The sequence below is a fragment of the Phaethon aethereus genome (genome assembly GCF_964289735.1).
Source record: "Phaethon aethereus genome assembly, chromosome: 2".
Classification (NCBI taxonomy): domain Eukaryota; kingdom Metazoa; phylum Chordata; class Aves; order Phaethontiformes; family Phaethontidae; genus Phaethon; species Phaethon aethereus.
Window position 1 is genome coordinate 160,731,134 of NC_138582.1, and position 12,335 is coordinate 160,743,468.

Consider the following 12,335-nt stretch of genomic DNA (forward strand, 5'->3'; position numbering starts at 1 on the left):
TTCAGTTTTCTTAAATATAAATATTTTGTGTGTTTTAGCTCATAGATTGTTATGGTAGAACTGTACAAGTAAAGCTTACATACCAGTGTAAAATAACTTGTTTTATAACAAATTATTTCTAACAGCTTTTCTTTGCATTTGGAAATGAGAAAAATGATGACTTTAAGTTGATAGTCATGTAGACAAGAAACCATGACACCTAAAAAAAAAAAGGGGGGGGAAGAAGAAAAAAAGGGAAGAAAAAGACTTTTCAGTATATTATATGAGTTTTAGGTAAGATCTCATCCCTTCTGGAGGATATTACTGCCAGTTAGCCTTGCTAGCGTTCCATCAGTAGATGAGCCTTAGCAAAGAGCCTCCCACCTACCTGAAGAGGATCTCTTCCAATGTAGTTGTTAACTGTGAATTCCCTTGCTGAAAATGTTAATTACAAAACTGCTTTCCTAATGTGTGTTCATGTCTCATGCACAACTTGTAAATGCTTGGCTGACAGCCTGATGTATAATTGATAGAGGCATTGCATGCTAATAGAAGATAAATTTGAAGGAAGAAAGGTAGAATTTTTGCGTCAACACTGGCTCGTGAGCAAACTGGATGAATGAAAAATGAAATATGAAAAATAACCTTCTTTTTGTCTGTTTGAAAATAAGCCTGATAACCTAAGTCTCTCAAAAGCATTTTTGAAAAATCAATGTTTTCAGAAGTATAGGAAACTTTCAGATGTACTAGTTGAACTTTTAGTGTTTATTAAAATATGGATACATAGTCAAATAACAGTGTTGTAAGTGATGATGTGAATTCCAGAGCCCATCAGTTCATCCATATTATGTGTTCAAGTACGTACTTTTTCTTGTATAAGGTAGGTCAGCCTTTACTCCCTAAAAATAATCCTGCTAGTACTCCAGTGGAAAGTGGGCAAAACCTAGTTTTAAATGAGATACCTTTAAAAAGACATTGAATACAAAATGGTACTGGAGCCAGTGATATGCTCATGCTTTCACCTGAAAAATGATGAAGGTCAGCAGTCTCTGTACAAGTACTATAGTATTTTTCACTTTAGATTCTGACAGTCTGGTTTCAGATACGACAAATGTATATGAACAACTATGGCTTAGGCTGAAGTTAGTTACCCTCACATATGCATCTACTGTGATTCTCTGTAGAGAGGGGACATCTGAAACAGGACATCTGACATTCTGGAGGCACAACTGGATGGGATTCTCCCATGATTGGGAAAGCTGGAAATTTTCTGGGACAAGGAAGATGACTCCTACGCCACCTGTAGATTTGCAACTGTGGAACAGATTCTGGGCCAGTGTAGCATAGGAGGGCCTGGGAGCATCTGAGCCAGCAGAGCCTGAGCCTCACTGAAGCACCAGGAGGAAGTGACAAAGTGATGGTACTGAGTGACTCTCTGCTACAGAGGACAGAGGCCCCCATCTACCATCCTGACCTATTGGCTTGGGAGGTTTCCTGCTTGCCCGGGCCTCAGATTCAGGATGTTGTCGACTGCTAAATCTTGTCTGGCCCTCAGATTATTACCCACTGCTGCTCTTCCATGTGGGCACCAACACCACTTCCGGAGGAGATCTGGAAAACATTAAGTGTGACTGGATGACTCAGGGGGGCGATTCAACAGCACAGGGCCCAAGCAGTGATCTCAATCATGCTGGTAGAAGGGAGAAAGGACAAGAAGGTGATGGGGAGTAGTCAGGATGGATTTGTGAACAGGAAATTGTGGTTAACCAAGCCTATAGCTCTCTACGATAAGACGGCTGGCTTGGTGGTTGAGAGGAGAGAAATGGATGCTGCTTATCTTGACTTCAGTAAAGCTTTTGATGCAGTCTTCCATAACATCCTCAGAGGTAAACTGATGAAGTACAGACTAGATAAGTGGACGATAAGCTTGACTGAAAAGAGGTGAACTCTTAAGGCTCAATGGGTTGTGGTTTAGTGACATGAGGTCTAGCTAGAGGTCAGTCAGTAATGGTGTACTCCAGCGGTAAATACTGGAGCCAGCACATCTTCATGGCTCTTCTGGATGGTGGGACAGAGTGCACCCTCAGCAAGTTTGCTTGCTTAAAATTGGAAAGACTGGTTGATGCACCAGATAGTTGTGCTGCTATTCAGAGGGACCTTGACAAGCTGGAGAAATGTTGAACTTCATGAGAATCCTACTGGCACAAAGAGAAGTGCAAAGTCCTGTGCCTGGGAAGGAATAACCCCACGTACCAGGACACACTGAGGGCTGACTGGCTGGAAAGCAACTTTGCAGAAAAAGGTCTGGAGTGTCTGGGTGGACAGAAGGGTGAAGAGAAATCAGCAATGTGCCCTTATGGCAAAGGCAGCGAACAGCACCCTGGGCTGCATTTGGAAGAGCATTGCCAGCTGGTTGAGGGAGATGATCATTCCTCTCTACACATCATCTGGAGTCCTGAGTCCAAGAGACACATGAACGTGCTGGAGTGAGTCCGGTGAAGGGCCACAAAGATGATTAAGGTACTAGACATCTTTCATAGCAGGAAAAGCTTCAAGAGCTGGGCTTGTTTAGCCTGGAGAAGAGAAGGCTCGAAGGGATCTTACCAATGTATATAAATACCTGATGGGGGAAGTAAAGACCATGGAGACAGACTCTTCTCAGCGGTTTCTAGTGGCAAGATAAGAGGCAATGGGCACAAACTGAAATACAATAATTTCCTTTTAAACATAAGGAATTGTTTGTTGTTTGGTTTTGGGTTTTTTGGTTGGTTTTGGTTTTGGGTTTTTTTAACTGTAAGGGTGATAGAGTACTGGAGCAAGTTGCCTGGAGAGGTTGTGGAGTCTCCATCCTTGGAGATGTTCAAAACCCAGCTGGACACAGCTCTGATTAACCTGCTCTAGCTGACTCTGCCTTGAGCAAAGATGTTGGACTGGATGATGTCCAGAGATGTTTTCCAACTCAAACTATTCTGTTTTGTATCCTCCTGGATGACAAATGGAATTAGATGTCTGTGTATGGTCAGTTAAACCACTGTTACTGCTCTGAGATTTTAAGTTTTAGTCCCAGCATTCATCCCAATTCTGTTGACATCAAGCTTCCTAAAAATTAATAAAAGTTAAAAAAAAAAATCTTGAAATACCACTGAGTTTTAGAAGAAAAACTTTGGATTGATATTGTATAACCATGTGCTGAAAGTAACCATGTGCTTAGGATACAGGAGCCTGTAGCGCTTTTATGGATGGTAAAGAAAACTTAGTGAAAAGTAGTACAGAGCCTCCCTTCAGATTGCCAAAGACAGTTCTTTGCATGTGTCTTCTAATCCAAGAGTCTATATTCGTATCTCAGAACCAAAATAACGTTATTTCTTGGGCAGAGAATAAAAGTGCTTTGGGCCATTTTGTGTGATGGAAATCAGATCCTTGTAAAGTTTTCAATTTCCCGGTTGAGGGAAATTTCCACTTACACAGAAATCAAGTGTGCTATACATGACATTAAAGGCAAAGTAAGCTCAATTTGAAAAGTTTTCTGAAGATGCTCATATCTATAGCATTGTCTCACAGTGATTTTACCATTGCATTCATCATTTAGTTGGTGTTGTGTACAAATTAGTCATTTATTGCACATTCATCCAGCGTTTGTGTCACTTCATAAGTCGAAAACTAAATGCAAGCTTGTCGATATTTATGGCATATGTTAGAATGACTGTTGTTACAAATAGCAAGAATATGATCTGCTTCACTATTGTGAAATGTTCTTTAATTATTAATTTCTACCATGTTCTTCACTTAATGCTTTTGAGTGTTGTAAAAGCCCCTGTACATTTCAGAACAAAAAATCCTATTCTGACATGATGACACATTCTGTTTTGAAGTTATTTTATAATGAGAGCAAATATTAACTTCACAGATAGATTGGAGAGTAGCCATTTAATGTTAATTGTTTATAGTGTGTAAAAGAGCAAAGAGACCATAACTGTTTACGTTGTGTTTATAAAAGTTAGGATTTTAGAGGTATTCCAACCTTTGGGTAAGGACACTTTTCATTAAAATTTCTAGAATCCAAAAATCAATTATTTTATCACCGAACTTATTTTTGGAAAGCTATCTATTTCCATGTGTTTATGCAATTTGGTCACTAGAGCAACTACTACATTTGGAGAATATCTTTCCTTATAATGTTATTTCATTTACCTCCAATGTTGTGTACATCTGGAAAAATTAATGTGCAAGTTACAATTGATGTTAAATAGTATTTAGTGCTGTGTTTCATTTTGTCCTGCAAGATAATTTGTTTCACTTTGTCCTGTGAGGTAATTTTAACACAGCGAATCAAGTAAATAAATGAGTAAGTGAGAGGATGTCTTTGGAACATTCTAGCTATAAAGACAAAATATCTTAATTGTGAAATGCAACTGAAAGCAGACAAATAAAATTTTTCAATTTATCCAGTGGTGCATGTCACCAATGATGTAAAGGCTAAACCAGAAGTGATTCCAGCAACTAATGCAACAAGTATTTTATCTTCATTTCTTTATGCCTTCAACTGCAAAAAGCCATTATTTCTATTTAGTAAAAAGTTCAAAATTCCGTTACTTTTTTTCCTCCTCCAACATATTATTTTCAGTGTCTGTTTGGGATATTTTGTTGAAAAGTAAATGAAAAGGAAAACTTAACTTTCTGATGAAACTTGCAAAATAAGGTTTTAGAAATCTTTTAAAAATCAACCTACATTTTCACAGTAGCATCAATTCTTCAGTATCTTACTAGAAAGCTCCTGTGATTTCTAAAGACACAGAATTAAGCTTCTAGGAGATGTTACCCATAGTTCAGCAAAGTGTCTAAAGCTTTACATTTCAGTCCTCTGTCCTACTGCTACTTAAGTGTAGATAGTTTGGGAATGTGTTTTTTAAGGGTCAGAGCATAACAACAAAAATTTGACTTTTTTCTGCTGTCATAATTTCATCATTGTATCTATTGAGATACTGAATATAATTTCTGGGCAAAACGGTTTATGAAATGGATAGATAAAGGAGATACTCTGTAATTGGCATGGGGAAAAGGTCGGATGCAAAGGCATAATTAAATATAATAAAATGCATACAACTGGCAGAAGTTTAATTTAAAATTATGTGAAGTAAGAAAACTAATTGGATCGAACTAAACCATGAAGTTTAGCTGTCATTCTGAGAGTTCTTCCTCTCTGTCTGATGCTGTAACGACAGAATGAAAAATTGTTTTGACTTTCATTCATTCTTTCAGAGTCTGGGAAACATTAATATCCTGAAGGGTTGAGAAAATTGCATTTAGAAGCAGCAAACAAATAAACTGTAATGATCTGTATAAAATTGTAATTATTTTGTTCTAAGTGCGTTGGTTTCTAAATGCTGAAAGATGGCAGATCTCCGTTGTACTCCTTTTGGTTGATGGAGGTAGAAAGAAGGCTTCTTTCAGTCATCCACTAGAGTTTTAAGTTAGATGCCTTTATTAAAGGAATCTCTGTTTCAGTTTTTTTCCTGCCGGTACAGAGGCACCGGCATGTAATATGGTAAAAGAAGGAGGCTAAGAAAAATCTTCCAACAATTTTCTGAATGGATATCAGTAGGGATAGTGCTAAATTTTAATAAGCATTCTATTGAAGTCTGTGGGTTTATTCACCCTTCTGAACGGCATAGTTAGGAAAATGCTGGTCTTATTCCCTGGATGGGACCAAGTGTTTGTTTTCTGTTGTAATATATTCACAGACTCCTAGAATAGTTGAGGTTGGCAGGGGCCTCTGGAAGTCATCTAGTCCAATCCCCTTGCTCAAGCAGGGCCACCTAGAGCAGGTTGGCCAGGACCATGTCCAGATGGCTTCTGAGTATCTCCAAAGGTGGACACTCCACAACCTCTTTGGGCAACCTGCACCAGAGCTCATTCACCGTCACAGTAAAAAAAGTGTTTCCTGATGTTCAGAGAGAACGTCCTGTGTTTCAGTTTGTGCCAGTTGCCTGTGGTCCTGTCACTGGGCACCACTGAGAAGAGCCCAGCTCCATCTTCTCTGCATCCTCCCTTCAGGTATTCGTAGGCATTAATAAGATCTCTCCTGAGCCTTCTTTTTTCCAGGTGAAACAGTCCCAGCTCCCTCAGCCTTTCCTCATAGGAGGGATGCTCTAGGTTGTTAATCGTCTTCATGGCCCTTTGTTGGACTCTCTCCACTATGTCCATGTGTTGAGAAGCCCAGAACTGGACAAAGCACTCCCAGTGTGGCCTCACCAGTGCTGAGGAGAGGGGAAGGATCACCTCCCTCAGCCTGCTGGCAATAGTTTTCCTAATGCAGCCCGGGATAGCATTAGCCGCCTTTGTGGCAAGGGCATGTTGCTGGCTCATGTAGACTCTTGCAGTACATCCCATGATCTGTCTTGCCTTTTGTTTTGGAATATTCCTTTATTCCTAATTAAATCTTACTACCTTTTCCATTGAAAGGATAATGACTTTTCTGCTTAATTGTTTGTTACGGGTAGGCTAGGTTCTGCTTAGATAGCATTGTTGAAATATTTTACCACCATTACTAAAGTATATTAAGTAACAGTGCTCCTTATGTAAGTAAATGCATTATGTGTTATCTTTAGTGAAAGTATTCACAAAGGAAATCACTAATTAAACTATTAATAGATCCTTTATAAAAGAATGGTATGTGCTGGGTTTTTTTTAATAGAAAATGAATGTAGGGTGTTTATTCTTTCCTGTTTGTGGAAAGATGCAACATATGTTCTTGTGGAGATTTGTTGGTATTTTTCAGCATTTAACTGAACCACCACAATTAGTTTCTGAACTCAGAAATCTCAAAATCCTTTTTTCATGCAGTTATTCTTAGATTGGGTTGGTTGGATTTGGAAGCGTGGTGGTAGTTGGGTGGGTTTGGGTTTGTTTGATGCTTATATTCAATTAACTTCCATGCAGCTAATAGAAAGTTGTCAGTGAGAAGGGAGATAAGGAAACTCAGTTCTGTTAGTTTTTTTATCTAGAATTAGAAGATTATAGGATTGAAAAGGACATTAGAAATCAGTTGTTAATGCCAGCATCCCTGTAACGGAATAAGTACCTTTATAGCATTTGTTTGCCTAATATTCTGTAAAGATTTTCTGTGAAGGAAGTACATATGATCTAGCAACGAGTTATCCCTATTAATTATTTCTGAGGGTTTTTATTCACTTTGATACCTAATCCTGTTGATACCTTTCTTCTTTACTGCATCAGTGGTAGAATGAATTTGTCTCTTTGTCATTGAAACCAGCCTCCTCTGTGTTTGCAAGCTGTTGTCACGTCCTCCTTCCACCTTCTCAAACCCAGTCCTTCATTCTTTCATTTGGTTATGTCTTCTAGATCTCTTATTTTCATGGTCTCAAATGGGATTCTTTATCAGCTTACTATACTTTGCAAATTCATGTTGGCGACTGTTCATCTATAACAGGTCTATGGTCAATATGAAAATATTTCTCCAGAAAACAGGACCACATTTCATTATTTGATATTGGTTATATGTAGTAGATACTATGTACACGTTTATATTGGGGTGTGCATGTGTGTATTTATATGTATGTGTGGAAGCGTGAATAAGAGGATGGTGAGTTGTTTGTTTAAAATTTTAATCCAGTGGCTAAAAATCATTTAGAATGGAAGACGTTTTGTTTTTAAGAAAATCCTGGAAACTGGTTATTAACCCTCCACTGATCAGAATCTGTAGTAATCAGGATTATTTCTTCAATACTTTGTATTCTAAGTTGCTTTTCTTTTTTTCTATTCCCCTTGCCTCCTCCTTTTCTCTGTAATTCACAGCTTTTAGAAATTAACTGGACTGGACTGACCAATCTTCTGGACGTTCCAGGACTGAAGTAAGTATATGTAAATATAGCTGTTTAATGTATAATGTTCAATACTCTTCCACCCCAGTAAACCCCAGAAAATCTGAAGACCATCAGCTAAATATTTTAGGTTAAATGATTCTGAGCAATTATCTCTTAGTTTAGAATTATAGGAAATTGCTCAATATGCAAAAGGTAGTGATTTTACTACAAGTGAAAGTATATCAAAAGTATATCTAGTAGCTCTTGTTAAAAACATTTTGAAAAGATAATTTTTAATCTGCTTTTTTTAGTGTTCTCAGCCTTTACAGATTAGGAAATTTAGAAGATTTCCAGATCTGCCATGTGCAGAAGGACAGAGTGCCTTATTTTTCATACCAGTGGGTTCACAACATTTTAGCTCATGGCTTTGTATGCTGATACATCTCTAGTTGCTTGTGTAAAGGGAGTTAGAAATACCTTAAGACAGTAATTAAATAAACTTTCTAATTTCAAGTACTTACTTTTAAAGCTTTCAGTTTATTATGTGAAGAGTTGGCTGACTCCAGAATTATTGTTTATTGCTTAAAAACAAGAGTCTGAATTTAGGTATTAAATTGATCCTTTAGTGTTCAATTGCATGCCTGAAACGGTTTTTGCTTTACTTAGATCTGTGAAGCCATTGCATGGAATCCCAGTTGAACAGTTTGAAATTAGAACTTGCATTAAATAGGTTAATGGCTACAAGAATTGCTTATGTTTCAAGACTGCTTAGGACTGCCTCTGAGGAAAGATGTTTTCTTGATGAGTGAGAAAATGGCTTCCAAAATACAGCTTCTGAGTAATAATTTGCTATGTTGACGTAACACTAATAAATTTACGTTTAGCACTTAAGCTTACTAGGCTCCTGAGATTCTTATCATGCTACATACTTGCCTGACTGCAAACACAAAACCTCAGATGTAAACAAAATCTTGCTAAGTATCTCAAGTGTATGGTTTCCAGAGCAACCAAGCTTGGCCACGTATGCATGTAATGGTGCCATGTAGATGTGGTATAGTTTCTATAGAAACTGTAACTGAGGTGACTCATGCTCTGCCTTGTCAAGAGATTTCTTCAGTGCTGTGTTTGTTTTTCTTGTCTGTATAGATTGTATATTTTGGTACAACAGCTTGACATATTGTAGTTGTTAGAAACAATGGTGAACAGGAGCTTGCTGCTGCCACAGGTACCTTTTTCATCCTACGGCTGTTGGCCGCACACTACTTAGTACTTACTTATACTCTGTTTGCAAATGTCTTCTGCTAAATGAATTTCTGCATTTGCTGCTGGAAGCTTTTCTGTCAGCTGTTAACAACTTTCATTGCTCTTAGTATATGACTCCACAAGGAGCAGGACACAAAAATAATTCATATTCCATCATTAGTATAGGTTACGGAGGAGTGGAATTAAAATCTCTATGTGAGGAGGAGCCAGGCTGTGAGAATCCTCAAGTGCTGTCAGGAGGGGCTGTGGATGATGGGAGGATGAATTCTGTTACAGTTGCTTAAGATGGAGTAAAAATACCCTGTGCAGGGAGAGATGTGCTGTCTCTGCAGTATGAATAAAGACGATGCAGGGAAAATACATAGCGGCTTATTCTGTCACTAAAAATTAAGCAGAGCTAAATAGAGAGCAGTACAACAGAGTTGGTAACTGCCAATAATTTTTCTGCAATGAAATTGAGCTTTTGAAGACATTTACTATAATAAACTATTTGAAGCATTTCACACCTCTCACTTTTGTGAACTGAAAAAATAATTGTACTTAGAATCAGTGGCTTAAGAGTTTTACGATCTTAAGAAACTGTTTATCGATGATGCATCAATGTAAGGATTTAACTTCATACACCTTTCTCTGTTGCTTGGTTAGTGATTTGTCCCTGTTTTCCATAGATCAGACCTCTTAGTTTAAGTAATAAAATAATAAAAAAGATTTTCATTTTTGCCCTGTATTCATGAAGAATACTTTCCAGCTGGAAGCATCCCAGTTGGCTGATATTTAGTTAGGTAAGTTTTAAACAACTTGAAAGTGTCATGTTAATTTAATGTTCACTTAATTCAGTACTTAGTTATGAACAGTATTCTTTTTCAGCTCCCTGTTTTTAAAGACTCAATATCTGCTACCTCCTACGAGTTCCGTTTCTCTGTGTAAAATTTTGTGAAATTCCATTAATGCTGGTTCATTTGTCATATTTATTTCTCAGATGTTTTAGTGAAATTCAAGCATTTATGTGGGAATAAAATTGTGAGACTGACCTTTGGATATCAGAGTTGGGGTTGGGTCCTAGTATAAATGGTTGCAAATCCTCCAAGTGACTGGGCTCTGTTGTCCTTCAGGCTGTTTCTCTTATTTAAGGAGATCTGCTGTAGCTCCATTTGAACATTAATCAGTCTCTGAACCTTTTGCTAGTCTAAGTTAGGTTTATTTATGTGATCTTAACTAAATAGGAGAGAGGAGCACAATAACCTCTCTTTCAAGGCAGCTCTGGTACCATGGCTTCTCTTGAACTGCTCATTTGCTTTCTCTGACCTAGGTCAGTTAGTTTTCTCCATTAATCATCTCTTCTTAAGGCATGTGCTTTACTAAGCATAAAGGCAGAGCTTTCTCTTCTTGCCAGGTAGGGACACACAAAAGCAGGAACAAACCAAACTTACCTGATCTTGCTACTGGAGATCATCAGACTTCTATTTTGAAAAGTGTGGTTGTTGCTTGTGTAGTTACCATCACCTCAGCTTTTTTTTTTTCCTTTCTTTTAATGTTAAGACTGTTTAACATGTTTATCTTAAATTTTTAAGTCAACTCTAACAAAATAATGGGTTCTATTTTCTTGGTTTATTTTAGAGAAAGTTTAACATAAGTAAGTTGAAAACTTGATGTTTAGCAACACTGAACTGAGAAATGTGGAAAGCAACATGTGTTACCATGACTAAAGGAAGCTACTTATTTTCAAATAATGTAATTATCTTCTTGTAGTAGTTGTCTTAAGAATTACTGAAACTATAAATTTGTAGGGTTCAGTGTTCATGTACAATGAAAATCTTTGTAAATATGACTGGATAAGCTCTGGAAGAAAGGAAGGGGAATGAAGTCCCCTCTTTAGGATGGATATGAATAAACTCACAGAACTGGAAAGGAAACTTTTCTTCTGAGCAGTATCTCAATATTGTCCACTGTTGCTTTGTCAGAGAATAAACAGAGGTCTGTACAGAGCTGTCCATTGATCTTGATGCAACCTTGAGTTTCTTCTGTTCCTTTTGTACTGGATGCCATTAAAAAGTCAGCCATGTTCTATCACATATCATAGTTCATTTGGATTTACAGTGGAAGTGGGCAACCGAGGGGGTGCAGGTTGCAGATACCTGGCATGGAAGTTCAGTGTGAATTTGAAGTGGGCCAGACTGCACTCAGTGGGTTCATTTTGTTACCCATCTCTACTGTAATATGTTTATTGCTTACCACAATATTTTCTTCCTAAATTAAAATGTAATACATATTACAATTCACCTCACCTTTTTTGTCCATATGCTAGCCGCTGAGTCAGAGCTGCTCCCCACTGCAGAGTCAGTCTTAGAAAAATTTCACAAGTGCTTCAGCTGAAAAATGTTCCCAGTAATCAAACATATCTGCATTTTAATTTCATAAAGACTGTAAGAGGAGAATCTTAAAATGTATTTAGGAGGAGAAATCGTTCAGCTGTGAAGCAGCTACGCCAGCTTTTTAGCCAGAGTGCACCAGCATCTCTCAAGTATTGTTCATTTTCCCTCTGAACCTTTGTACATACCCCTGAACTTTTCCTGGATACCTGTTTTCTGTGGCGAGTTGTACCATTCCAGTTCTGCCTTTGCCAGCGCGGGCAGTGCAGGTAACCAGCGGTGTTCGTCTGAAAACGTGCCGATTTGTCAGTTCAGGCCCAAACCGGGTGAACTTGTACCTTAGGAAATACTTTTCTTTTCTGTGCTTGGTGGGTGTGGGGGTGTGGGTTTGGGTGTTTTAATGATTCATTAGCAGTGTGCTTGTACTGCCACTCCCTTTTTGCCAGAACAAAACCTGTTTTGCTTCCCGAGGCTATATTTTACTCGGCTACGAGCATGTTTTCTTTGTGTTTCTGCTTTAAATGCCGGTCCTCGAGCTCAGGAGGACAACTTGTTTCATAACAATACAGGAATGGTTAGCCAGACTTTCAGGGACAGTTAAATCACCATTGAAATACAAAAGTAGAACAACAGTTAACATCTGCTTGGTTATACGCAATGCAGGCAAGAAACTTACGCAACAGCCTCTTACCCTGGGTAGCTTTAAAAGGCAGGGGTGAGGGGGGAACTTGGCGGTGGCAGGGAAATGAGAACTTTCTATTCATCTCTGTGGTTTCTGCTATTTAGTGTCAGCTGCTTCCACCTGGTGGCCATTTTGGCAAGAACCCTTTATTTTAAAACGCGTGTTTAAAAAAACCCTGATGTGTCTTCTGCTCCCCCCACCCCTCCTGCCACCTGCCCC

General features: G+C 38.3%; 1 protein-coding gene across 1 annotated transcript in view; it reads left to right on the forward strand.

Moving 5' to 3' along the window:
* The window catches only part of ESYT2 (extended synaptotagmin 2), a gene marked incomplete at both ends in the record, with an annotated part of 84,669 nt that overhangs the window by 47,761 nt on the left and 24,573 nt on the right, over positions 1 to 12,335 (forward strand). Inside the window, one exon of the mRNA XM_082015391.1 lies at positions 7,795 to 7,850. Coding sequence (XP_081871517.1) covers positions 7,795 to 7,850 — 56 coding nt within the window. The remainder of the gene's footprint in view (positions 1 to 7,794; positions 7,851 to 12,335) is intronic.